At 43.2% G+C, this 27,843-nt stretch overlaps 2 protein-coding genes across 5 annotated transcripts in view; one reads left to right on the top strand and one right to left on the bottom strand.

Moving 5' to 3' along the window:
• The window catches only part of LOC139558496 (collagen alpha-3(IX) chain-like), a 36,132-nt gene extending 21,569 nt beyond the window's left edge, over positions 1-14,563 (top strand). For both annotated transcript variants that reach the window (XM_071373661.1, XM_071373660.1), the window contains 23 exons: positions 194-265; positions 648-689; positions 3,099-3,155; positions 6,745-6,798; positions 6,952-7,005; positions 8,995-9,048; positions 9,147-9,200; positions 9,367-9,420; positions 9,510-9,563; positions 10,446-10,499; positions 10,625-10,678; positions 10,990-11,034; positions 11,164-11,217; positions 11,338-11,391; positions 11,631-11,756; positions 11,854-11,889; positions 11,995-12,039; positions 12,141-12,173; positions 12,287-12,433; positions 12,561-12,615; positions 12,723-12,917; positions 13,252-13,338; positions 13,549-14,563. In XM_071373661.1, coding sequence (XP_071229762.1) covers positions 194-265; positions 648-689; positions 3,099-3,155; positions 6,745-6,798; positions 6,952-7,005; positions 8,995-9,048; positions 9,147-9,200; positions 9,367-9,420; positions 9,510-9,563; positions 10,446-10,499; positions 10,625-10,678; positions 10,990-11,034; positions 11,164-11,217; positions 11,338-11,391; positions 11,631-11,756; positions 11,854-11,889; positions 11,995-12,039; positions 12,141-12,173; positions 12,287-12,433; positions 12,561-12,615; positions 12,723-12,917; positions 13,252-13,338; positions 13,549-13,757 — 1,689 coding nt within the window. In that variant the 3' untranslated portion in view covers positions 13,758-14,563. The remainder of the gene's footprint in view (positions 1-193; positions 266-647; positions 690-3,098; positions 3,156-6,744; positions 6,799-6,951; positions 7,006-8,994; positions 9,049-9,146; positions 9,201-9,366; positions 9,421-9,509; positions 9,564-10,445; positions 10,500-10,624; positions 10,679-10,989; positions 11,035-11,163; positions 11,218-11,337; positions 11,392-11,630; positions 11,757-11,853; positions 11,890-11,994; positions 12,040-12,140; positions 12,174-12,286; positions 12,434-12,560; positions 12,616-12,722; positions 12,918-13,251; positions 13,339-13,548) is intronic.
• Positions 14,564-15,465: 902 nt separating this feature from the next.
• LOC139558494 (collagen alpha-1(XXII) chain-like) overlaps positions 15,466-27,843 on the bottom strand; it is a 58,982-nt gene continuing 46,604 nt past the window's right edge. For all 3 annotated transcript variants that reach the window (XM_071373656.1, XM_071373655.1, XM_071373657.1), the window contains 24 exons: positions 27,449-27,493; positions 26,881-26,958; positions 26,766-26,801; positions 26,545-26,643; positions 26,297-26,332; positions 26,077-26,190; positions 25,544-25,597; positions 23,658-23,765; positions 23,466-23,519; positions 23,207-23,260; positions 22,936-22,989; positions 22,701-22,754; positions 22,422-22,466; positions 21,839-21,892; positions 21,689-21,742; positions 21,413-21,466; positions 20,914-20,985; positions 20,226-20,261; positions 19,958-20,002; positions 19,687-19,866; positions 19,430-19,496; positions 19,122-19,304; positions 18,772-18,849; positions 15,466-18,550 (listed from right to left, as the gene is read on the bottom strand). In XM_071373656.1, coding sequence (XP_071229757.1) covers positions 18,357-18,550; positions 18,772-18,849; positions 19,122-19,304; positions 19,430-19,496; positions 19,687-19,866; positions 19,958-20,002; positions 20,226-20,261; positions 20,914-20,985; positions 21,413-21,466; positions 21,689-21,742; positions 21,839-21,892; positions 22,422-22,466; positions 22,701-22,754; positions 22,936-22,989; positions 23,207-23,260; positions 23,466-23,519; positions 23,658-23,765; positions 25,544-25,597; positions 26,077-26,190; positions 26,297-26,332; positions 26,545-26,643; positions 26,766-26,801; positions 26,881-26,958; positions 27,449-27,493 — 1,848 coding nt within the window. In that variant the 3' untranslated portion in view covers positions 15,466-18,356. The remainder of the gene's footprint in view (positions 18,551-18,771; positions 18,850-19,121; positions 19,305-19,429; positions 19,497-19,686; positions 19,867-19,957; positions 20,003-20,225; positions 20,262-20,913; positions 20,986-21,412; positions 21,467-21,688; positions 21,743-21,838; positions 21,893-22,421; positions 22,467-22,700; positions 22,755-22,935; positions 22,990-23,206; positions 23,261-23,465; positions 23,520-23,657; positions 23,766-25,543; positions 25,598-26,076; positions 26,191-26,296; positions 26,333-26,544; positions 26,644-26,765; positions 26,802-26,880; positions 26,959-27,448; positions 27,494-27,843) is intronic.

Here is a 27,843-nt window from a genome sequence, read left to right as displayed (position 1 = left end):
ATAGTAAATGGCTCAGTAGAATAGAATAAACATTTTAGCATAATGTGCTGCCTTCTGTACTGTTTCATTGGTCCTTTTGATATCCTGTGGACAATTTTGTTACTAATATATATCAGACTTTTCAGAAGTCTGAAATGTCTAGAAGGACATTCCAGGTGTTTGAGCTCTAAATGCAATGATCTATTGTTATCAGGGTGCCCCTGGGCCTAGAGGGGGTCTGGGTCTCCCTGGTCCCCCTGGTCTACCAGGACCACCTGGACCTGTGGTAAGTACTGATGCTAACCTCTTACTTATGGATCTAACCTGAAATAAGTGAATTCAACATCTGTATCATCATGAGTCTGACCTATGTTTCTATCTGTTGAGGTTTCAGATGTAGCTTTGTCTCTTTGGTCTTTCCCATTAACATAAGTGTTTTTTTAAATCCATATTGTCATAAGAGTTCTCTCCAATTATTATACTGACATCTTAACCCTGATGTAGAGTGATAATCAGTATCACTCCTGCATTACTTGACACTGATTGCACAGCCTCGAACACTGGAGATCTTTGCTGTAGTGTCTGTGGACATCTACACTCTGTTTTAGACCTCACTCCATAGAGATATGTGCTGTTTTATCTCTGTCACTCACTCTGCTGTGTTTTAGGGACCACCTGGGGCTGGCAAAGCTGAAGGGAGTGGGGAAGATGTGAGTCTCTTTTTACCATCTTTCTCATGGTTAAACCATCTTGCACAGGGTTACTGTAAATCATCTTTCACATGGTTAAACCATCTTTCACAGGGTTACTGTAAATCCTCTTTCACATGGTTAAACCATCTTTCACAGGGTTACTGTAAATCATCTTTCAGAGGGTTAAACTATCTTTCACTGAGATTCCTAAAGATTGGAAAGCGGCCCTCTTCAAAAGGGGGAGACACTCTAGACCCAAACTGTTACAGACCTATATCCATCCTGCCCTGCCTTTCTAAAGTCTTCGAAAGCCAAGTGAACAAACAGATCACCGACCATTTCGAATCCCACCATACCTTCTCCACTATGCGATCCGGTTTCCGAGCTGGTCATGGGTGCACCTCAGCCACGCTCAAGGTCCTAAACGATATCATAACCGCCATCGATAAAAGACAGTACTGTTCAGCCGTCTTCATCGACCTCGCCAAGGCTTTCGACTCTGTCAATCACTGTATTCTTATCAGCAGACTCAACAGACTTGGTTTCTCTAATGACTGCCTCGCCTGGTTCACTAACTACTTCGCAGATAGAGTTCAGTGTGTCAAATCGGAGGGCCTGTTGTCCGGACCTCTGGCTGTCTCTATGGGGGTGCCACAAGGTTCAATTCTCGAGCCGGCTCTTTTCTCTCTACATATCAATGATGTCGCTCTTGCTGCAGGTGATGCTTTGATCCACCTCTACGCAGACGACACCATGTTAACAAACCTCCAAACGAGCTTCAATGCCTTCAACACTCCTTCCGTAGCCTCCAACTGCTCTTAAATGCTAGTAAAACTAAATGCATGCTCTTCAACCAATCTCTGCCCGCACCCCCCCGCCTGACTAGCATCACTACTCTGGACGGTTCTGACTTAGAATATGTGTACAACTACAAATACCTAGGTGTCTGGCTAGACTGTAAACTCTCTTTCCAGACTCATATTAAGCATCTCCAATCCAAAATTAAATATAGAATTGGCTTCCTATTTCGCAACAAAGCCTCCTTCACTCATGCTGCCAAACATACCCTCGTAAAACGGACTATCCTACCGATCCTTGCCTTTGGCGATGTCATTTACAAAATAGCCTCCAACACTTTACTCAGCAAATAGGATGCAGTCTTTCACAGTGCCATCCGCTTTGTCACCAAAGCCCCATATACTACCCACCACTGCGACCTGTATGTTCTCGTTGGCTGGTCCTCGCTACATATTCATCGCCAAACCCACTCGCTCCAGATCATCTATAAGTCTTTGCTAGGTAAAGCTCTGCCTTATCTCAGCTCACTGGTCACCATAGCAACACCCACCTGTAGCACGCGCTCCAGCAGGTATATTTCACTGGTCATCCCCAAAGCCAACACCTACTTTGGCCACCTTTCCTTCCAGTTCTCTGCTGCCAATGACTGGAGCGAATTGCAAAAATCACTGAAGTTGGAGACTTATATCTCCCTCACTAACTTTAATCATCAGCTGTCAGAGCAGCTTACCGGTCGCTGCAGCTGTACACAGCCCATCTGTAAATAGCCCATCCAACCAACTACCTACCTCATCGCCATATTTGTTTTTGTTTTTCTGCTCTTTTGCACACCAGTATTTCTACTTGCACATCCTCATCTGCATGTCTATCACTCCAGTGTTAATTGCTAAATTGTAATTACTTCGCCACTATGGCCTATTTATTACCTTACCTCCTTACTTCATTTGCACACACTGTATACAGATTTTTTGTGTTATTGACTGTACGTTTGTTTATCCCATGTGTAACTCTGTGTTGTTGTTTTTGTCACACTGCTTTGCTTTATCTTGGCCAGGTCGCAGTTGTAAATGAGAACTTGTTCTCAACTGGCCTACCTGGTTAAATAAAGGTGAAATAAAAATATAAAAAAAATATTACAAAAAATTCACAGGGTTAAACCATCTTTCACAGGGTTAAACCATCTTTCACAGGGTTAAACCATCTTTCACAGGGTCTGCTAGGTCAGCGGTCTCCAACCCTGTTCCTGGAGAGCTACCCTTCTGTAAGTTTTTGCCCCAACCCCCATGTATAACTAACTTGGCTCAGTTTAATCAACCAGCTAATTATTATAATCAGGAGTGCTGGAGTAGAATTGGAGTGGAAACCTACAGGACAGTAGCTCTCCAGGGACAGGGTTGGAGAGCCCTGGACTAAGTGCTTCAGAGCCTAATGTTGCTGCAATAACTACACTTCAGCTTAATTCACACTTCTTTTATAAACTGTTGTTGTTGCTGTCATTTAATTCTGACAAACCTGCATGTGGAAAATTGGTAGCTTAGGTGTTCTTCGATTAGTAGCTATCGAATAGGAGGTGAACCCCTTGCAGGTGTAGTGATAATGTAATGTCTGTGTCTGTCTGTTTGTTTGCAGTGCCCTGCTGCCTGTCCAGCTGGACCACAGGGAAGCCCAGGGCTACCAGGGATAAAGGTGAGGAATCTTAATGACAGACACTGAGTGAGTACATACAGTGGCTTGTGAAAGTGTTCACCCCCCTTGACATTTTTCCTATTTTGTTGCCTTACAACCTAGAATTTAAATAGATTTTTGGGGGGTTTGTATCAGTTGATTTACACAACATGCCTACCACTTTAAAGATGCAAAATATTTTTAATTGTGAAACAAACAAGAAATATGACAAAAAAACTGTACTTGAGCATGCATAACTATTCACCCCCCAAGTCAATACTTTGTAGAGACACCTTTTGCAGCAATTACAGCTGCAAGTCTCTTGAGGTATGTGTCCATAAGCTTGCACATCTAGCCACTGGGATTTTTGCCTATTCTTCAAGGCAAAACTGCTCCAGCTCCTTCAAGTTGGATGGGTTCCGCTGGTGTACAGCAATCTTTAAGTCATACCACCGATTCTCAAATGGATTGAGGTCTGGGCTTTGACTAGGCCATTTCAATACATTTAAATATTTCCCCTTGAAAATCACAAGTCCAAGACACCACATGAAAGATACACATCTTGTGAATCCAGCCATCATTTCTGATTTTTTAAATGTTTTACAGGGAAGACACAATATGTATTTCTATTAGCTAACCACCATAGCAAAAGTTTTTTTGCCCACCATTTTTTTCCTGCATAGGTAGCTATCACAAAATCGACCAAATAAAGATATAAATAGTCACTAACCAAGAAACAACTTCATCAGATGACAGTCTGATAACATATTTATTGTATAGCATATGTTTTGTTCGACAAATGTGCATATTTCAGGTTTAAATCATAGTTTTACATTGCAGCCACCATCACAACTCTCACCAAAGCAACTAGAATAACTACAGAGAGCAAACATGAATTACCTAAATACTCATCATAAAACATTTATGAAAAATACACAGCGTACAGCAAATGAAAGACAAAGATCTTGTGAATCCAGCCAATATTTCAGATTCTTTAAGTGTTTTACAGCGAAAACACAATTTAGCATTATATTAGCTTACTACAATAGCCAACCACACAACAGCATTGATTCAAGCCAACAGTAGCGATAACGAATAAACCAGCAAAATATATTAATTTTTTCACTAACCTTCTCAAACTTCTTCAGATGACAGTCCTATAACATCATATTACACAATACATATATTGTTTGTTCGAAAATGTGCATATTTAGCGGCACAAATCGTGGTTATACAATGAGAATAGTAGCCAAGCTGCCAACAAAATGTCGGGAGAAATCTTGGGAGAGGCACCTAATCTAATCAATAACTAATCATAAACTTGACTAAAAAATACAGGTTGGACAGCAAATGAAAGATACATTAGTTCTTAATGCAACCGCTGTGTTAGATTTTTAAAATTAACGTTACTACGACATACAGCGTGCGCTAAAGCGAGACCGCACCGAAATTAATGGCCGAATAATAGTTTTAAATTTTTCAACAGAACAACGAATTAACATCATAAATAGTTCTTACTTTTTGATGAGCTTCCATCAGAATCTTGTGCAAGTGGTCCTTTGTCCAGAATCATCGTTGCTCGGTTGTAGATTGCCGTCTTCAACTTAGGAATTAGCAGCAAACATTAGCCATGTGGCGAAGACGTGTCCAACTCACCATAACGCAGGACAAAGAAATATCCGAAAATCGCAATATACTGATATAAACTGATATAACTCGGTTTAAAATAACTACATTATGATGTCTTTAACACCTATATCGAATAAAATCAGAGCCGGATATATCTAAGGCCTATAACGAGAGCTTTCAGAATGCCATCCTGAGGTCCTCCTCTGCGCCATGACGAACGTTGAAAAGAGCGCACCCCCGGTTCCATGAGCCTTTATATGGCCTCAGATCTGCCTAGCAACACAATTCCAATTCTCACTGCTTACTGACATCTAGGGGAAATCGTATGCAGTGCATGTCGACTCATAGATCACATGCAATTTAATAAACTGACCCTGGAATAAGAGCATCGATTTCAGATTTCTCACTTCCTGACAGGAAGTTAGCTGCAACTTGAGTTCTGTTTTACTCACAGATATAATTCAAACGGTTTTAGAAACTAGAGAGTGTTTTCTATCCAATAGTAATAATAATATGCATATTGTACGAGCAAGAATTGAGTACGAGGCAGTTTAATTTGGGAACAAATTTTTACAAAGTCGAAATGGCGCCCCCCTACTGACAACCACTCGAGTGTTGCTTTAGCAGTATGCTTAGGGTCATTGTCCTGCTGGAAGGTGAACCCCTGTCCCAGTCTCAAATCTCTGGAAGACTGAAACAGGTTTCCCTCAAGAATTTCCCTGTATTTAGCACCATCCATCGTTCCTTCAATTCTGACCAGTTTCCCAGTCCCTGCCGATGAAAACATCCCCACACCATGATGATGTTCTCGGGGTAATGAGAGGTGTTGGGTTTGCGCCAGACATAGTGTTTTTCTTGATGGCCAAAAAGCTAAATTTTAGTCTCATCTGACCAGAGCACCTTCTTTCATATGTTTGGGGAGTCTCCCACATGCCTTTTGGCGAACACCAAACGTGGTTGCTTATTTCTTTCTATAAGCAATGGCTTTTTTCTGGCAACTCTTCCGTAAAGCCCATATCTGTGGAGTATACGACTTAAAGTGGTCCTATGGACAGATACTCCAATCTCCGCTGTGGAGCTTTGCAGCTCCTTCAGGGTTATCTTTGGCCTCTTTGTTGCCTCTCTGATTAATGCCCTCCTTGCCTGGTCTGTGAGTGTTGGTGGCCCTCTCTTGGCAGGTTTGTTGTGGTGCCATATTCTTTAAAAAAAAATTATAATGAATGACGCTCCGTGGGATGTTCAACATTTCTGATATTTTTTATAACCCAACCCTGATCTGTACTGATCTGTACTTCTCCACAACTTTGTCCCTGACCTGTTTGGAGAGCTCCTTGGTCTTCATGGTCCTTGGTCTTCTTGGTGCTGCCCCTTGCTTAGTAGTGTTGCAGACTCTGGGGCCTTTCAGAACAGGTGTATATATACTGAGATCATGTGACACTTAGATTGCACACAGGTGGACTTTATTTTACTAATTATGTGACTTCTGGAGGTAATTGGTTGCACCAGATCTTATTTAGGGGCTTCATAGCAAAGGGGGTGAATACATATGCACGCACCACTTTTCAGTTGTTGGTTTTTTTCGTTTTTTGAAATAAGTTATTTTTTAAATTTCACTTCACCAATTTGGACTATTTTGTGCATGTCCATTACATGAAATCCAAATAAAAAATCAGTTTAAATTACAGGTTGTAATACAACAAAATAGGAAAAACGCCAAGGGGGATGAATACTTTTGCAAGGCACTGTACCTGGCTTTGAGCAACAGAGCCCTTATCATCATTTATACCATTGTGGTCACTGGTTTTCTCTGAGATACCAGTATCTAATAATTGAATGGATTGATGTACTGTAGGGCTTTTCCAGATTCTCAAAGCGCTTTACAGTTTAGGGGGAAACTCACTGTGTGAACTACCAATGTGTAGAGCGTCTGATAGTAGTTTGATGACATTCAGTCTGAACTGGATTGCTATGTCTTCTCTAGGGGCACAATGGATTACCAGGTGATGATGGAGCTGCAGGGGAAGCTGGACAAAAGGTATGACAAGCAATCAATTCTCATGTTTAGTGAAGAAGTGTAATGTCTGACACTGTGCTTAAGTACAGTACATTGGGTGGTTAGGATGATTATGCAAGCATACAAATCGCTACATGTGAGTATTTGTGTTTTTCCTATGTTGCTAATCCACAGGGTGAGCCAGGACCATCTGGGGTGCAGGGCCTACCAGGCAAGATGGGAGATGATGTAAGAACAGTACTTGCTCTGAAAGATACAGTTGAAGTCGGAAGTTTACATACACTTAGGTTGGAGTCATTAAAACTAGTTTTTCAACCACTCCACAAATTTCTTGTCAACAAACTATGGTTTTGGCAAGTCGGTTACGACATCTACTTTGTGCATGACACAAGTAATTTTTCCAACAATTGTTTACAGACAGATTATTTCACTTATAATTCACTGTATCACAATTCCAGTGGGTCAGAAGTTTACATACACTAAGTTGACTGTGCCTTTAAACGGCTTGGAAAATTCCAGAAAATGATGTCATGGCTTTAGAAGCTTCTGATATGCTAATTGACATCATTTGAGTCAGTTGGAGGTGTACCAGTGGATGTATTTCAAGGCCTACCTTCAAACTCAGTGCCTCTTTGCTTGACATCATGAGAAAATCAAAAGAAATCAGCCAAGACCTCAATAAAAAAAATGTACACCTCCGCAAGTCTGGTTCCTCCTTGGGAGCAATTTCCAAATGCCTGAAGGTACCACGTTCATCTGTACAAACAATAGTACGCAAGTATTAACACCATGGGACCATGCAGCCGCCATACCGCTCAGGAAAGAGACGTGTTCTGTCTCCTAGAGATGAACATACTTTGGTGCGAAAAATGCAAATCAATCCCAGAACAACAGCAAAGGACCTTGTGAAAATGCTGTAGGAAACAGGTACCAGGGTATCTATATCCACAGTAAAACGAGTCCTATATCAATATAACCTGAAAGGCCGCTCAGCAAGGAAGAAGCCACTGCTCCAAATCCTGCCATAACAAAAGCCAGACTAGGGTTAGCAATTGCACATGGGGACAAAGATCGTACTTTTTGGAGAAATGTCCTCTGGTCTGATGAAACAAAACTAGAACTATTTAGCCATATTGACCATTGTTATGTTTAGAGGAAAAAGGGGGATGCTTGCAAGCCGAAGAACACCATCCCAACCGTGAAGCACGGGGCTGGCAGCATCATGTTGTGAGGGTGCTTTGCTGCAGAAGGGACTGGTGCACTTCACAAAATAGATAGCATCATGAGGAGGGAAAATGATGTGGATATATTGAAGCAACATCTCAAGACATCAGACAGGAAGTTAAAGCTTGGTCGCAAATGGGTCTTCCAAATGGACAATGACCCCAAGCATACTTCCAAAGTTGTGGCAAAATGTCTTAAGGACAACAAAGTCAAGGTATTGGAGTGGCCATCACAAAGCCCTGACCACATCCAATAGAACATTTGTAGGCAGAACTGAAAAAGCATGTGTGAGCAAGGAGGCCTACAAACCTGATTCAGTTACACCAGCTCTGTCAGGAGGAATGGTCCAAAATTTACCCAACTTATTGTGGGAAGCTTGTGGAAGGCTACCTGAAACATTTGACCCAAGATAAACAATTTAAAGGCAATGCTACCAAATACTAATTGAGTGTATGTAAACTTCTGACCCACTGGGAATGTGATGAAATAAATAAAAGCTGAAATTAATCATTCTCTCTACTATTATTCTGACACTTCACATTCTTAAAATAGAGTGGTGATCCTAACTGGCCTAAGACAGGGACTTTTTTACTAGGATTTAATGTCAGGAATTGTGAAAAACTGAGTTTAAATGTCTTTGGCTAAGGTGTATGTAAACTTCCGACTTCAACTGTACCAACACATATAGGCTGATCTAATCTACCTCACTGTCTGATAATGAAAATCCCAAATTCTCTTGCTTTGTCATTTATATACTTCTGTTTTTCTGTTCCAAGCTGAACATAGGTAATGAGCATACCGACATGTTACATAGGATTTCTGCCTTAAGCGCAAAATGTGTATCTTGCGCATTCAAAGATGGTACATAGGATTTCTGCTTCAAGTGGAAATTGCTCATACAACCAGCCATTTATAACTGATTAATGTGTTTGCTGCGCATCACTGTGAATCATATGAAATATAATTCATTTTAACGTCTGTAATACATTCCAGGGACAAAGAGGTCCAATTGGTTTTCCTGGTACTCTTGGAGAGAAAGGAGACAGGGTAAGGGTTTAAAACAATATTTACTGCAAGTCTTATTGACGTTTTACTCTAGTGTTTAAAGTCTTAAACTCACCATCTGTGTTCTCTGCTCCACTCAGGGTCCCCCTGGTTTCAACGGTATCCCAGGACCCACTGGACCACCGGGATCTCCTGTAAGCACTACTCATTTAATTAACTCAATCAATTATAACTGCCATTTTCAATGTCCGTAGGCGGACTGGAGGACAGACTGTGGTTGACATCACCTAGGGCTGAAGAGTGTTTTCCAAAATGTCTGCCGTTATGTACTGTAGTGACTGACCACTTGTCTTGTTTTAGGGTGTGGAGGGCAGTCGTGGACGTCAGGGTCTGGAGGGAGAAAAAGGGGATGATGTGAGTATCTCCTCTCTTCTACCTCTAGAGGTTTTTCTTTTTGTTTGCCTGAAATAGTTTCATGGTTCATTGCATGTGTGTTTTCTTAGGGAGCGATGGGTCCTCAAGGAGATCAGGGTCCTGTTGGTGCAAAGGGAGACACTGTGAGTAAACAACTAATACAACATAAACGATGTCCTTACCAATAAGTTATCAGATGCATGCGAGATCCTTTTGTATTGTTAGTTGTATAGTTAGATTTCCATGAATAATTAACATTTTGCAACATCAAATCAAATCAAATGTATTTATATAGCCCTTCTTACATCAGCTGATATCTCAAAGTGCTGGACAGAAACTCAGCCTAAAACCCCAAACAGCAAGCAATGCAGGTGTAGAAGTATGGTGGATAGGAAAAACTCCCTAGAAAGGCCAAAACCTAGGAAGAAACCTAGAGAGGAACCAGGCTATGAGGGGTGGCCAGTCCTCTTTTGGCTGTGCCAGGTGGAGATTATAACAGAACATGGCCAAGATGTTCAAATGTTCATAAATGACCAGCGTGGTCAAATAATAAGTAATCACAGTAGTTGTCGAGGGTGCAGCAAGTCAGCACCTCAGGAGTAAATGTCAGTTGGCTTTTCATAGCTGATCATTTAGAGTATCTCTACCGCTCCTGCTGTCTCTAGAGTGTTGAAAACAGCAGGTCTGGGACAAGGTAGCACGTCCGGTGAACAGGTCAGGGTTCCATAGCCGCAGGCAGAACAGTTGAAAATGGAGCAGCAGCACAGCCAGGTAGACTGGGGACAGCAAGGAGTCATCATGCCAGGTAGTCCTGAGGCATGGTCCTAGGGCTCAGGTCCTCCGAGAGAGAGAAAGAAAGAGAGAGCATACTTAAATTCACACAGGACACCGGATAAGACAGGAGAAGTACTCCAGATATAACAGACTGACCCTAGCCCCCCGACACATAAACTGTGATTATGATGCAGAGTGGTGGTGTTGTTGTTATTGTTGTTGTTGTGATCAATGATGAACTGTGATTACAGGGTACTCCTGGGGAAGACGGCATGGATGGACTCCCTGGAATGGATGGAGCTAAAGTTAGTCTACACTTTATGACTACTATACATATATAGTTTAAATAAAGAGAATGTATCCAGTCTTACAAGATCTGTCAAGAAATCAATCGTTTATCCTATAAACATCCCTGTCATCTTTCCAACAGGGAGAGGCTGGCGTTCCCGGGACTGTTGGAGTCAGGGGTAAAGTTGGAATTCCAGTGAGTGTAATATTAATCTGGAACATTTGTCTTGAAATATTATTCATTTACAAACAGTGTTGTAGATTAGATGACCTTACAAGGTTTTGCTGGTATTTAAATGAAAGCAAACGCTGTGAAAATCAATAGAGCGTTTATCTCCCAGTCAAACCGTACTGCAGACCAGATGAATAAATCATTCCCATGGCAGGGAAAACAGAATCAACAGAAACAACACAATAAGGAAGTAGTCTATCCCTAATGCCGTAGTGCTTTCAAAAATACCAATATACTGTACGGTATTCTGAGGATATCCTGTGTTGTTTCTCTAGGGGTTTCCAGGAATGCAGGGGCTAGTTGGAGCTGGAGGTGCCAAGGTGAAGTGTATGTGTGTGTGTGTGTGTGTGACTGTGTGTCTGCCTGTGACTGTGTGGGTGCATGCCTGTCTTGGGTACAGTTTCACTCCTTGTGTTTGTCTATTGTAAAATAGTATATTTTTTGTACAGGGTGATACAGGAGATGAAGGACCAGTAGGACCAATCGGAGTTCCTGGGAAGACAGTGAGTATCAAATTTCACACTTCAGGGTTTATTGTCACTCAACACTGCTAGCCATGACTGTGGATCCATATTCTACTGATGGTGCTGAAGATGCTTAATAAGACTGTCGTGGTTGTTTAGGGGGCAGCTGGACCATCAGGACAAGATGGACAACCAGGAGCCAAGGGAGCTTCTGTAAGTTGACCATATGTAACATTTGATTCTAGTTCAACTGCTTATAATAATCGGTTATTAAATATACATGCCAGTAGTAATTTCTTATTCATATATTCAACTAGGATTGTCATGCATACTGCTCTTCAATAACAACCCCTGTCTGATGGTAACAATGAGTGATAGCTAACCTCACATAAACCCACCAGACATAGAGTATCTTTAGTTACATTTCATTTGTCCTGCATCACTCTCCTCAGGGTGAGACAGGAAAGCAGGGACCAGTGGGGGTCACAGGTGATACAGGCATCCAGGGTGACAAAGGGGACAAAGGTGACACTGGTGAAAAAGGACTGAAAGGTCACACTGGATATAAGGGAGACCAGGTAAGTTCTGATGTGTAGCTTACTGTTTTGGTAATAGTTGTCCGTTTGTAAATTAAGGGGTTTGAATGACTTCTAATTTCCTGTGCCTTGTTCCTAGGGTCCTATTGGTCCCGTTGGCCCAAAGGGAAGTGAAGTAAGTCTATGGATTCACGTCAATACCATATATCATGTCAATGATGATACAGTATGCTTTTGTAAGATACAGTATCTATATTGACAATCTTACTGCTGTCCACAGGGTGATCCAGGTCTTACAGGAGATTCTGGAGTCAAGGGAGACCAGGTATATGTTCTACTGAGAGATACATTTGATCTAGCTTTAGTACTCCCCAGTATTTGTAATAACTACAATGGTCCTAATTAAATCCATTGTTGTTTCTATAGGGTCCTCCTGGTGTTCCTGGACTCAAAGGACAGGTACAGAACAATGTTACAAATCAATTGATTGACTGGTTGATTGATTGATTGATGGGTGGAATAATTGAATGCGTTAACATTGAAGACATGTTGCGTTGTCCACTCGCCTCTAGGTTGGAGAGAAGGGCATGAAGGGATATACCGGGGAAGATGGTAGACCAGGGCAGCCAGGTCATGAAGGTTTGACCGGTCCCCAGGGAACCAATGGACTGGAGGGAGAGAGAGGGTTAACTGGATCACCTGGGCCTAGGGGCCTACCTGTAAGTACCTTCTTCCATGAAGTGAACGAAGACTGTAAAACACAAGTACTAAATAATCCTCTAGAATACGTTTTGGAATGGAGTGACGTATTAATTAATATACTTTTTCCACTTTCAAATCCAATAGGGTCCTAAAGTGAATGATATTAAACTTCGAGAACTATGCTCAGCAATTGTTGAAGGTACGTGAATATTGTGTACACACTGTAACATTTGTAGCTCAAGGCAGTCTGCCATGTACAGTAGGGTGCTTTGTCAAATGGACATTTTAATCATTCTCTCCATCTAGAACACTTGGCAGAGTTTAAGAAGGAGGTCCTGAAGAAACCAGCAGCGATCGGGGCCCCTGGATTGGCAGGACTGCCGGGCCCTCCAGGTCCCCCGGGGCCAGCAGGGACTGTAGGAGAGGCCGGCCCCAGAGGACTGATGGGAATGAAGGGACCACATGGATACTTTGGGTTACCAGGTACACCTGGAAAACAAGGTAATGGAGAATCATGCATCAATAACTTACTAGATAAAAGGTGAAATGTATAAAGAACTGATCATTCCAATGGAATACTGATCATTCCCATTTCATTGTGTACAGTGGAGAACATAGAAACTACAACTAGAAAAGTATAGACTCAGACAGTATAGACTTAAAGCCCTCTCTGCTAAATCCTTTTAATTGCATCCCTGTTGTTCACACACACGCACACACACACCCGCACACACACGCAGGCACGGGCATACAGACACCTCCTGTGGGGATTATAGCCCATTTCAGACAGTCAATGTAAAATATCTGAAAGGAAATGTCTTCCTCTTCTCTGTAGGTGACACTGGTGTAAAGGGGGATACAGGACATAAGGGACAAAATGGAGTTGGAATCCCAGGAAGTCCAGGCGAACCAGGCCCACAAGGTAACACCACCCCTCACTCTGTTCTTTTCTTGCCTAAGACCTGAAGACATTAGCTCCTCAACTTTATGCAAAGGCTTTATCTCAGCAGGCTAACAGTCTGGTGTCGCTCAAGAGACCTGGGTGCGAACCCAGTCGGTCACACATTGACATGAGGGGATGTTGTTCAGTACCTGTTTCCGTCATCTCCCTAATCCTTTGTCTCTCTCTCAGGTGTGGCTGGCAGCCCTGGCATCGGGAAGGACGGTAAAGATGGAGCTCCCGGTAAAGACGGTGTTAATGGTAGCCCAGGTGCCTCTGGTACCAGGGGAGCTACAGGAGCCCCAGGCTATTGTGACCCCTCAAACTGTATAGGCAGGCCCCCACCTCTCTACATGATGCATGGGGGGAAGAAATCCTCCAGCTACAGGAAGGGGCCATGAGGAACACAAACAGGAGCTCAGAACACATTCCGGAACACATTTCATCTCTAGCAGCAGCAATAGAGACATGAGGTACCCAGTTCAGGAGGGGTAATACATGGGAGTCTTTACGTCTCCATCATCGCACCACAGAACCAAAGAAAAACACAACAGGAAACAGAGACATGGCAAATGTAATTTAGAATATACTGTATAGATATTTTTCAAACTTTTCATCTTTTTGACTGATGCATCGTTTTTTTGTAGAGAGAGCTGATCTGATGTTGTGCTTTCTAAGACAGCTGCTATTGATTTTAAGCTAGCCTTTCAGCTGGCAAGTGGCCCATCATGGCACAAGAGCTGCCCCAAAGACCAATACAAACTAGACAAACTTATAAAATGACCATATTGTTCAATATTGTTGCTTACTCTCTCACTCAGCAGACATACTGTATGTTGGGCAGACAAACAGGGCACTATGTTGGTTTTCAAGTAATACAAAGGTTAAATACTTGGCCTTTTTCTTCTATGCATGTACTGTTTAATTCCTTGTTTAAATAAAGTCATCAAAAACGTCCTCTCCAGCACAATGTACAGTACGAAGCTCAGCCTTTCACAAATAACAAAACTGCAAACTTTGCTTTGGAATCATTCATTTTCAATGTTAATCAATAAACAATGATAGAAAAAGTCTACTACCGTCACGAGCTATAAACCGATATTGGTTTTTCATGCAGTCACTTGATCATAGGATAATCTGTTATACAGTATACGTTTTCCCTGTTTTGTTTTCTAACAATGTAATAAACTGATTCGTCTGGGAAATATTTCATGTTAGACCGGTGAGTTGTTTTTATGAACGTAAAAACAGCTAGCTTTACCTTTAGTGAAGCATTTTAGAACAAACCATTAGTCCATGTTTTATGTTGGTCCTTCGAGCCGGATATAACAGGCATTCACAGAATACCAAAATGCTAGATTGACAGCTTCATGACTTTACCATTTGAGAGCTGTTTTGTGGCATCACGATTACCATAGAGAGTTCTGTTTGTTGAAGCTGTTGCAGCCAGGGGACGGACCAAGACCACCAAGAGACCAGTTTGGTCAGTCTTTGTTACAGACGTTGCAGGGTCGTCTGGTCCACCGTTGCCTAGTTACTGGGAGAGGAGAGTCAACATCCCATTCTCTGAGTCTATACACCAGAGATTAATTTATAGAGTCAATATGACCTTTATAAGGCTGCTGGCTGTTGGCTGTAACCAGGAGATGCTGGAACTAGCCTCCCCATCCTCCCCCTCCTCCCCCCCTCCTCTTTACCCCCCTTCTCCCTTCCTCCACCTCAACAGCATCTTTTTGTCTTCATAGGTCTAATCATGGATCTACTGGCATCCCATAGAATAATAGATTGTCCATAAAATACTAACATGCAAAAGTTCCACAATGGATCATTTCAGCAAAATTGAAATGCTGATAAGCAATACAAACAGGTTAGATATTTTACAGAAGTGCCAATCGTGCTTGCTATGCAAATGATACTGGGAGAAAATGTAAAACTGAGCGATTTCTGGTCATTTTAATGGGTCTGTAGAAGTTGCTATTGACATTCAATAGAAGGCATGGTCTTGTCAAATGCCTGCGGGATTTACTGGTAAAGTAGAAAACCTAATAATTGAGAATGAAATCCATACCTGCACACAGGAAGATGACAGTACTCACAAAGGAAAGGAAATGCCTTCTATAAAAAGGGATCTGTTCCGGTATTTATTACAACATGATACAGTACATAATATACCTTTCCAATACTTAGAAATATACCAGCCAGTAATTAAGGATATTTTAGCACCAGTCTGTTAGGATAAACAGGTAAGGGTTACCACTGTAAAACCCTTTTTAACATTCCACATATGGTAGGCTACAGGTACTTCAAACTGTAAATAATTTAACAGTATAATGAACAAAAAACCTAAATCAATTGCATACAGTTGGTTGTTTTGAATAATCACAAATGTATATGAAATTAAGAAACAAGCCAAGCAAATTATTATAAAACTAGAACCTTCTGCAATATTTGCTATGCGGAGCACTGGAATCAAACAGCCGACATTCTGATGTTCATATCAATTGGCTAAAAAGCATTTTCCATTTACAAAACCATTATGTTACTGTAGTATAGCTCCTGTTTGTCATTCTGAAACCTAATTCAAAACCAAGTCCACACATCTCCACTGTGATGTGGTGGTAAAGTGTATGCAAGTCATTGAGTGCATCTGTCTCTTTGACTGCTATGGATCATGAGGCATAGTTTGATAGGCTGCAGTACAATACGCAACATATGTTTAGCTATAAATATTCAGGATAGCTCTTTGGATGTCCTTCAATGAAATGACCTGAGGTGCAGTTGGCCAAGCAGTGCTTTCACTGTGGGTGTTGGCCTGGGTTCTGGAACACTGTGGGTGTTGGCCTGGGTTCTGGAACACTGTTGGTGTTGGCTTGTGTTCTGGAACACTGTGGATGTTGGCTTGTGTTCTGGAACACTGTTGGTGTTGGCCTGGGTTCTGGAACACTGTTGGTGTTGGCTTGTGTTCTGGAACACTGTGGATGTTGGCTTGTGTTCTGGAACACTGTGGGTGTAGGCTTGTGTTCTGGAACTCTGTTGGTGTTGGCCTGGGTTCTGGAACACTGTGGGTGTTGGCCTGGGTTCTGGAACACTGTGGGTGTAGGCTTGTGTTCTGGAACACTGTTGGTGTTGGCCTGGGTTCTGGAACACTGTGGGTGTTGGCTTGTGTTCTGGAACACTGTGGATGTTGGCTTGGGTTCTGGAACACTGTGGGTGTAGGCTTGTGTTCTGGAACACTGTTGGTGTTGGCCTGGGTTCTGGAACACTGTGGGTGTTGGCTTGTGTTCTGGAACACTGTGGGTGTTGGCCTGTGTTCTGGAACAATGTGGGTGTTGGCTTGTGCTCTGGAACACTGGGGGTGTTGGCTTGTGTTCTGATACACTGTGGATGTTGGCCTGGGTTCTGGAACACTGTGGGTGTTGGCTTGTGTTCTGGAACACTGTGGGTGTTCTAGAAATACATGCTGGATCCAGGCTCACATTCATATAAGGAAAGTCTAAAAGACAATATATCTATTTGACTTTATTGGTGACCCGATTAACATTTCGTAACATCAACGTTGATGCGTTACATTTCTTCGCCTTTTTCAAGCCAAAACAATTCCCCTAGAGTGAGCAGTGGGCTATCTATTGTATTTTTTTACTGACTCTCTCTCGCTCGATCAGTCTTGTGAGTTTTAGAGAAGGTATAATTGGTCCGCCGGGGGCGTGGGTTGAGTGAGGAACACATCCTTCAGACAGAATACTCACTGACCTTACCAATCAAAATATACAACACAGGGAAGAAGGAACTCATTTTGTATAGCACTTAACCATTTAGTTAAAACAATGTCTTTATTTGAGTCACTGTGTCCCCGACAGACTAATGAGCAGGAGGAAGAGAACGTGCAGTGAACCCAGGAAACAAGTCACTTTTGAGGAACGACTGGAACAAAGGCTGTGGTTTTAGTACCTTCTCTCTCCAGACTGTTTACAGCCAGACTCTGTGGAATCACCAGAGACTTAGGTAGAAACGAAAGGGGAAATGTAGTTTTCCTTTTAAAGTTTTCCATTTCATTTTGAAAGAGTCTTATGGGTTTTGTCTACTTGACAGCCTTACATGCATTCATGAAGTTTGATTCCCTTTGGTAGAACAATGAACATCGTACAAACAGGCAATTAAAGCTGTCACAAATGGTATTTTTCAATAAAAATAAAGTAGATAAAACCGTTGATTGGATAATTACCAGTTGACTCCAGAGGAGATGCCTACTTCTGGATCAATGATGTGGACACTGACAAATGGGCTGACGTTCAATCTAATGCTAAACCCATTCCGGGCTGACGACTGTGTACACTGGGAGACTGACAACACTATTATGGCATCATTTGGTGTCAGTTAAATGGCCGTTCTGTAACTGTGGCTCCATCTCTTACCAGACCTGGGTACCGATAGTTTTCATTTTCTTTGAAATAGTTGTGAGCGTTTGATTGAGCCTGCCTAAAGTGCTGATAGGCAGGGTTTGCACTTTTGGGGACTATTCCATGGGTTCCATTGTGTGAGGCAAGCTCAATCAAGCGAAAACAAATACTATTTGAACCCAGGCCTGGTTCCGTGCTGCCACATTATAGCCCAGTAAGCATGACTGTAGTCGGTGGTCTTCTACATGGTCCTTCGAGACGGATAAGAACAATGACAGTCCGTCTAAATTGAACAAGTTGTGTAATTCTTGATGATGACATTACCAAATATTAGACGCCCCTCAACCCTCCACACCCACTTCCCCTGGTCATTTAAACCCCCCCCCCAAAAACAAAAACAAAGGCAGCACACTTCTCTCGAGCTCCCTCCACACTGAGAAGATACATTGTAATAGAAAGAAAAGTTCTTGGTTCATCCTGACACATCCCAGTTCATAAATATCTGGACTTGGGTCCTGTAGCTCTCTGGCTGCGTCCGAAATGGCATCTTATTCCCGTTAGATGTTTCCATATCGGATGCACCTTCTGTGTGTCTCTGTCTCTTTAATTCCCCTTGACGTTCTTGGTGTGGGGTCGTGCTCCCAGGCTGGCATAGTAGGCACACTGGGAGGGGTCACACTGCCCTGGGGGTCCGCTGGGGCCTGCCTGGCCATGGGGACCAGGGTTCCCTGGTTCTCCCTGAGCTCCAGCCGCCCCGGGCTGCCCGTCCTTACCATAGCCTGGCATACCTGCTGGTCCTGGGGGGTGGAATAGCAAAATGAATGGCAAAGAGTCACAATGAAGCAACTGCTGCTTTCTTAGGAAGTTCAAATGTCAGTCACTCACCCCACTCATGCTGGATAGCTCATAGTTTAGCAACAAAGGATCTCAAGATGGATACAAACAATCATCCATTTAGAATGATACTGTAGTAATAGAGACATTATATTGATATATTGCTGTAATAGATTTACTGTACCTATAAGACCTGATGGTCCAGTCTCTCCTCTCTGTCCAACTCCGTTTTCTCCCTTTTCTCCTCTGGATCCTCTCTCACCTGGATGTCACAGAGATGACAGACACAACACTCACAATGATGTTCTTACAGACAGTGTCTGAATCAAGAGAACCTCAATCAAGACCACCAAAGGCGACTAATATCAATGGGTGGAAAACGTGTTTTCTGGGTATGGTGGAAACCTGAAACCTCTCATGTAGTGTTTTGACAATATTACACTCTAATATTATGCTCTCACAGTGTGTTTATCTGAACCAATAACTACAGGAAGTGTGACCAAAAACAATGGGACTTCACTTTGGATCAGTTACCTTTAGGACCCATGGGTCCCCTCATGCCGTCTCCTCCGTTCTGCCCAGGCATGCCAGGCTCCCCTGGTGGTCCGGGGCGACCGTTGCTCCCTTCTTTCCCCGAGGGGCCTGGAGGTCCGGGCCGACCTGCCGTGCTCTTCACATGGGACGGCTGGATCTGGGCCATCAGGTACGCCATTTTGGCTGGAGGGGGAACACACGGACACACACGATTATGACTTGCACAGCTCATTTGAGGTCAAACGAACTTTGCATACATTGCAGATTGCACTAATGTCTCACTGTTCCTAACAATACTCCAGTCTCACCATCTAGCGCTTTCGCTAGTTCCTCCTGGATCAGCCTTCTCATTGTTTCCAGTGATGGTGACTCTCCCTGTGGAAGGAGAAATTAGCATGTTTACATCATCGAGTTGTAGATGTCTGTACTATTTTCTATAGCACTTTGACTGTGACTGAGATTGAACCAGAATATTCTGTAAACCACAAGACTGTGTTCACCTGCTGAGCTAAAACCTGGAGGTTAACTCTGGGGGGCTACTGCAAGTATTCAAGTCACTACTCACCCGTGGTCCTGGTTGTCCGGGGTTTCCAGATGTTCCCTGAGGCCCAGTAAGACCCACCTCTCCTGGGGGCCCGGACATACCCATCATCCCTGTGTGGCCCTTACGACCTGGGAGCCCCTGGTTACCAGGCATACCTGGATCTCCAACAGGTCCCTTATCTCCCTTCCCACCTGAGTCGCCCTACAAAGACATCCAACAAAACACACTCAGAGACAATATCAACAATGTTGTTTAAGGTCATTGGTTGGGCAGGTGTCCTGTATGAACTCACCCTCTCTCCTTTGACTCCACGTTCTCCTGCTCTGCCAGACATACCCTGTGAAACAGATAGAGTTGATATAATGTGCTGTGAGCGAGACTTCGCCCAATCCACGTCCCACATTATATCCATTGTAAAGACGCTAAAAGTATCTGATGAAAATTGAAATATGTCTCAAAAGAAATCTGTCAACAAACCAATCAATCAAATCAAATCATATTTTATTTGTCACATGCGCCGTGAAATGCTTACTTACAAGCCCTTAACCAATGGTTCTTACCTGTTTCCCCTCTGGGCCGACAGGACCAGCAGGACCCTAGATAGACAGACAGATCGAAGGCTGAGACATGTATATAGAAATACATTTGATCAAATCAGAAACGCTTGCATCACAACTTCCAATCTTCTTATGGCAGAACATCAACTCAGACAGGTAAAGAGTAAAAGTAAAGATACTTTAATAGAAAATGACTCAAGTAAAAGTGAAAGTCATCCAGTAAAATACTACTTGAGTAAAGTATCTGGTTTTAAATGTACTTAAGTAGTGGTTGAAAAAGTACTCAAATTTCCTACTTGATTTGGTTTGTTTTTAATTAATTTATGGATAGCCGGGAGCACACTGTTTCGTGAGTCCGCAAGATCAGAGGCAGTAGGGATGACAATGCATTATATTGATAGATGCATGAATTTAACCATATTGCTGTCCTGCTTGATCATTTGAAATGTAACGACAACTTTTGGGTGTCAGGGAAAATGTAAAAAGTACATATTTTATTTAAGAATGCAGTGGAGTAAAAGTAAAAGTTGTCAAAAATATAAATAGTAAAGTAAAGTACAGATACCCCCAAAAAACGACTTAAGTAGTACTTTAAAGTATTTTTACTTAGTTACTTTACACCACTGGCAACAGTAGCTTAGAACCCTAGTGATAATGTTTACATAAAAAAGGAGCAGGAATCCCTACTTACCGACGGTCCCTTGGGACCACTAAAGCCTGGTAATCCTGGGTTCCCAGGGTCTCCCTTGGCTCCAGCCTGACCCTGTAATACACACAGAAACATGGGGACTTGTGTCTTTCACATGGCGTAGTCATACTGTAGTCATACTGTAGTCATACTGTAGTTGGAACACAGATGCAGCCCCACTCGTTATAAGGGATTTGGTGAGATTAACATAATGTTTAGCTATCTGAAGTTCTTGTGAACATTGCTACGCTTGGAGGTAAATCTCATAAAAGATCTTGCGGTGGCAGATGAAACAGCTGCAAGCGATTAATATTCATATTTACAAGGGCTTGGTGGGGCTGGCTGTAGAGTACCAGATACAGGGTTGAGGAAGCTGCTGTCTTCGCTAAATAGAAACAGCATTTCACTGCATGTGCATGTTTCTGTTTTCACAGAAGCAACGACTACGATGTCTGCAATGTTAAGAGCATTTACTGCTGTATATAAATAAATTATCACTCACTGGAGTACCAGGGGCTCCTGCCTTTCCTGAAGGTCCTGGTTCACCAGGTTTACCCTTGAGAGAGAGACAGAGGTAGAGGGAGGGAGGGTGGGAGAGAGAGAGGAAAATAGGGAGAGAGAGAGAGACAGAGGTAGAGGGAGGGAGAGAAAAAGTGGGAGGGAGAGAGAGAGAGAGAGAGAAAGAGAGAGAGACAGTGTCACTTTCTATTAGCTAGGTTGTCATCGTGATGAATCTGGTGTCAGCAGATAAAGGCAGTATAACGTAAAGGTGACTTACATTCTCCCCTCTCCGGCCAGCCAGGCCTTCTGGTCCAGGTGGTCCAGTATTACCCTTCAACAAACAAACACAACGCATATATTATTAAGACATTCCCTGTATGCTGATAACTGCAGAGTTATGATTGGTTATATTAGTGTTCTCACTCACGTCTTGGCCAGGTTTACCCTCCGGTCCGTTACGTCCTTCCTTTCCATCGTGACCCTGATTGGTCGAAGACAGAAACATGTTAATCAACGCAACCAATCCATTCACAGTTGGCCTCTCTTTCGAGTCTGGGGTCAAGGCGAGACACTTTTATACATCCAATATGGTCTATAAAATCCATAGGTTAACGTGGCGGTAGACAGCAGTCTATGTAACAAAAGCCTCTCTTAAGAGACGTGTTATTGGTGATGCACTAGGGCAGCGATGGCATAAGGAAGTTGCAATCATGAGCGGTCCATCTCTGTCAGAGAACAGGCTAGAGGGGATGTGAGCCTGGCACTGTGTCACAGTAATGAGGCATGCTATTGGTCACACTATATTGAGACACGCTATTGAGGCAGATATTGTAGCCTAGAGCTGAGAGACATTTAATGAGAGTAGGCATGTGTCACAATTTTGAGCATGAGATTATTTGATCTTGACAGACCAGGGAAGACATATGCCTAACGTTCATAGTCACCACATTACAGCCTCCTAGTCATCAACAATGTGTTGAGAATTGTGACATGGAAGTAAATGGGCTGACCTTTGAACCTGGTTGTCCAGGCTCTCCTCTGTGACCCTTGAAGCCCTGTGTGGAAAGAATGATCAACATGAATACACCACCAATGTTCTCTTAATATATCTCCATTAGCCACAGTCTTAAATAATCCTCACTTAGTTACATTCACTTTTACATTTTAGCAGATGCTCTAATTCAGAGTGATTTTGTTCTTACTGGTCCCCAATGGGAATTGAACTCACAACCTTGGTGTTGCATGTGCCATACTCTACCAACTGAGCCACACAGGACCTAGTTACTTACAGGCATTCCCCTGAGACCTGGTTGGCCTGCTGGTCCTGTCTCTCCTTGTTTACCCTGAAATTACAACACAGAGTTAGATTTCACACCAAGGGAATGATGTGCAGGTAAATATGAAGGGGACACATAATGTGCCATGTATAAAAAGGGACCATTATGGCTGATCAAGCCCCAACAGGATATACAGAACATACAGAATATCCTGGGAATATAGTCAGGCCATATCATGTGTACTCACAGGTTCTCCTTGTTCTCCTGGTCGGCCATCTTTGCCAATTTTACCCATTTGACCCTGTTGAACAAGGTTATTCAGCATTTAGCCTTTTTGTTGTTAGCCTTGGGTTTCAAACTATTTATTCACATTCCACTCTATAAATGACACGTGTGTTTTCATGGACAGATTGAAAGCGAGGTTATAGTGGTATCGTTACTATCACACCAATACTATTTGAAGTCTTTAGCAGGTCATTTCGAGTCCTTCACAAAACTTGATCAACATTGTTTCTCACCATTAAGCCTGGTAGACCTGGTGGCCCCTGGATTCCCTTCATCCCCTCCTTGCCCTGCAGAGACAAAACAAACACAAGACAGTTCCACAGTTTCAACCATGATAAATCAACAACAGCACAATGACGATTATTGTCCTCTGCCACAACACTCATCCCAGTTGACCTATATGGCCAGCCAGTGGGACGAGGCCGGTAGAAAACTGATGACATGTAGTGTAACATGCTGTCTGGAAATAAAACACATTGACAACATCCTGACCTTTTCTCCAGGGGCTCCTGGGGGACCGATGGGGCCGGGTTGACCGTCGTTACCCTACAGAGAGACGAAGAGGGAAGAGTCAGAAAGAACATTCATTCTACTGGCAATACTAAATAGCAAAAAGAGCAGGCTGACAGATGATGGGATAATGGTAGGTTCTGTTAGCACCACAAGGCAGGTACAGGTACTCACAGGATTCCCCATGATGCCAGCAGCACCGGGGTGGCCAGGGGGTCCGGTGTGACCCGTTTCACCTTTGTCTCCAGGTCCTCCTTGGGGTCCTCTATCCCCTTTCACACCCTGTGGAACGAAGAACAACTAATACATACAGTGGGGCAAAAAAGTATTTAGTCAGCCACCAATTGTGCAAGTTCTCCCACTTAAAAAGATGAGAGAGGCCTGTAATTTTCATCATAGGTACACTTCAACTATGACAGACAAAATGAGGGAAAAAAATCCAGAAAATCACATTGTAGGATTTTTAATGAATTTATTTGCAAATTATGGTGGACAATAAGTATTTGGTCATTAACAAAAGTTTATCTCAATACTTTGTTATATACCCTTTGTTGGCAATGACAGAGGTCAAACGTTTTCTGTAAGTCTTCACAAGGTTTTCACACACTGTTGCTGGTATTTTGGCCCATTCCTCCATGCAGATCTCCTCTAGAGCAGTGATGTTTTGGGGCTGTTGCTGGGCAACACGGACTTTCAACTCCCTCCAAAGATTTTCTATGGGGTTGAGATCTGGAGACTGGCTAGGCCACTCCAGGACCTTGAAATGCTTCTTACGAAGCCACTCCTTCGTTGCCCGGGCGGTGTGTTTGGGATCATTGTCATGCTGAAAGACCCAGCCACGTTTCATCTTCAATGCACTTGCTGATGGAAGGAGGTTTTCACTCAAAATCTCACGATACATGGCCCCATTCATTCTTTCCTTTACACGGATCAGTCGTCCTGGTCCCTTTGCAGAAAAACAGCCCCAAAGCATGATGTTTCCACCCCCATGCTTCACAGTAGGTATGGTGTTCTTTGGATGCAACTCAGCATTCTTTGTCCTCCAAACACGACGAGTTGAGTTTTTACCAAAAAGTTATATTTTGGTTTCATCTGACCATATGACATTCTCCCAATCTTCTTCTGGATCATCCAAATGCTCTCTAGCAAACTTCAGACGGGCCTGGACATGTACTGGCTTAAGCAGGGGGACACCTCTGGCACTGCAGGATTTGAGTCCCTGGCGGCGTAGTGTGTTACTGATCGTAGGCTTTGTTACTTTGGTCCCAGCTCTCTGCAGGTCATTCACTAGGTCCCCCCGTGTGGTTCTGGGATTTTTGCTCACCGTTCTTGTGATCATTTTGACCCCACGGGGTGAGATCTTGCGTGGAGCCCCAGATCGAGGGAGATTATCAGTGGTCTTGTATGTCTTCCATTTCCTAATAATTGCTCCCACAGTTGATTTCTTCACACAAGCTGCTTACCTATTGCAGATTCAGTCTTCCCAGCCTGGTGCAGGTCTACAATTTTGTTTCTGGTGTCCTTTGACAGCTCTTTGGTCTTGGCCATAGTGGAGTTTGGAGTGTGACTGTTTGAGGTTGTGGACAGGTGTCTTTTATACTGATAACAAGTTCAAACAGGTGCCATTAATACAGGTAACGAGTGGAGGACAGAGGAGCCTCTTAAAGAAGAAGTTACAGGTCTGTGAGAGCCAGAAATCTTGCTTGTTTGTAGGTGACCAAATACTTATTTTCCACCATAATTTGTAAATAAATAAATTAAAAATCCTACAATGTGATTTTCTGGAATTTTTTTTCTAATTTTGTCTGTCATAGTTGAAGTGTACCTATGATGAAATTTACAGGCCTCTCTCATCTTTTTAAGTGGGAGAACTTGCACAATTGGTGGCTGACTAAATACTTTTTTGCCCCACTGTATCACCTCTGGCCACTGTGTTATACAGCAGGTGACATAACACACACAAACCACAGGATGTTTTCAGGTCTTCAACTCGATAATTCATATTCTATGGAAGATGAATGTGTGTGGTTGATAAGCGGGTGTGGTTGAGGAGGACTTGCCTTCTCTCCGTTGGCTCCTGGGGGTCCAGTGGGTCCGGTCGGGCCTGCTTGGCCCTGTAATGATAATGACAGAGACACCATCAGTCTCTGGGCAACTAACGGCTCTCTCTCTACATCTCTCTTTCTGGTCTGTTTGTCTTTCGTCTCTCCCCCCCTCTTTCTCCCTCTCTCGCCCTCTCCCCATCTCTGGCTCTCTAAAAAGGCCATCTGCAGCCCTGTCTCCAGGTCCTGATCATTTACTGCACCCCCCCGGAGGACAGGAAGCCTAACGATGCTGAGAGCCAGGCTGTTAGCTTACCGACACTTCAGTCAAACACAGTGTGATGGATACAGGAGACTCCTCGCTCTTCTCCTAGGCTGCTGTCTGAGAAATACTACTTCTATGAAGTTATATAAAGTCCCCTTTGCAGTGTTTCGAGCATGAAGAAGCGGTATGGGAAGGTTCATAATGATTCAGGATGTGCATCTCCCAGTAAGGGATACCTTTATCAGACAACAGATGGAATAGCATGGTACTATGACTTTGTCCTTACTTGGTACCCGTCCTGTCCGTTCTTCCCTGGGGGTCCAGCGGGTCCCTTGTCTCCTGGTGTCCCTGGGAGACCAGGCTGTCCCGGGGGTCCGGCCGGGCAGTCTGAACACACGTCCTGAAGGACAAGGAGAAACACTTAGCGATGAAAGAATATGTCCGTGTCAGGCTGATTTAACAAGATAGAGGCAACAGTACTATGGTAATGGGGTTCTCCTCCTTACCTTCAGATTCAAATCTGACAAGTCTGCTGCTGCTCCCTGAAAGAGATTGCGTCCATTATTATGCAAAGGTTGATTGGACTGATACACTTCACACTGATAATCACATCATGCGTTTGAGTACATCCCCATTGGTGAGCCATCAGTGCCGTGACAAAGAAGGTACGGTATAGTGAAGGTACAATATTTGGTCTCAGTTTGCTGTGTTGTTGGGACGTTTCCGACCCCATTTACTGTACTGGTCAACTTACTGGCTCTCCTGGGGATCCCTTCTCTCCTGGTCGTCCTGGTAAACCATGGTGTCCTGCAGGTCCCTGTGTACCTGCGACGCCTGACAGACCTCTCATGCCCTGAACCAGGAAACAAACAGCAGTCAGTTGAACTTTTCTTTGAACATTACTCAGTTTACGTTTTTACTTTGTCACACTAAGGCTGAGCATAATTATGACAAAATGTAAAAAATGTTTTTTACCGGTGATCCAACTGCACCATTGGGCCCTGAAGGTCCCTGTAAAAGACACATATGTTCTCAGACATGTTCAAAATAATGTGCCTGCGTGTGTGTGTATGTGTGTGTGTGTCTCTACCGGGGGTCCGACTTTGCCTTCTCCTGGAGGGCCCCTGTCCCCTGGAACACCCTGAAGTCCCTGGGATCCGGGTTGGCCCTGGAACAGACAGAACCTTGGTTACCATCCAGTAAGACACCAACAGAACCTTGTTCACCATCCATCTAGGGTACACTGTGTCCTGTTAATGCAATAGCCAATACTTTCTAATGACATTACTGTAACATCGTAACGTTTGGCTCAGAGAGTTCTGCTGTGCTGAGCAGAGTGGTTGTTGATCTCTGCAGGTCTTCGCTGCTCAGGCAAGATACATCACGTGTGTTTATTTCTAACAGAGAATCCAATCTGAAGTTTCAGTATTCAGTGTGGCAATCATAAAGGTGACCAGGGAGGATGGTTTAACAACAACAGAGGCAGAATCAACAGAAGTCTCTCTCCTGCTCCTCAAAAAGTTGTTGTTAAATCATTGTGTCACAGAAAATTGCTTTAGTGCAACCAAAATTAATCATTTTCTTCCTATGCTAGAGAATAATCATTTTTTGCTTTCTCCCTACCCCTCCTCCCCCAACACAACTTAAAAATGAGTTACCTTCTGTCCGAGAGGTCCTTCAATTCCCCGCTGTCCAGGGTCACCCTGTAATATAATATCACACATAACACTATTATGAGCCCACTGGCTGGTCAAATCAAACACTAAGCATTTAAAGTCTTATAGCAGGACATGTGGTCCTCCACCTCCTTGGACTACGGTAACAGAAACCACTTTAACATAGTGGAAAATAGTCAACTAGTGTAATGTACTGCTGTATGCATGACGGTTATGTGCCCCTATATCCCCTGTACAATACTTTTGAGGCTAGGGTTATGTGTTATGGGCCAGCAGCTGACAGTAGTAAAATGGAACTGTTATAAACCACACACACCCAGCACCTGTACACCGTACTGCTGGGTTCCTTCATTAGTTTCATGTGATAAAAGCACAAA

The sequence above is a fragment of the Salvelinus alpinus genome, chromosome 29 (assembly GCF_045679555.1).
Source record: "Salvelinus alpinus chromosome 29, SLU_Salpinus.1, whole genome shotgun sequence".
In the NCBI taxonomy this organism is placed as follows: domain Eukaryota; kingdom Metazoa; phylum Chordata; class Actinopteri; order Salmoniformes; family Salmonidae; genus Salvelinus; species Salvelinus alpinus.
This window is presented reverse-complemented; position numbering and strand designations above follow the sequence as displayed.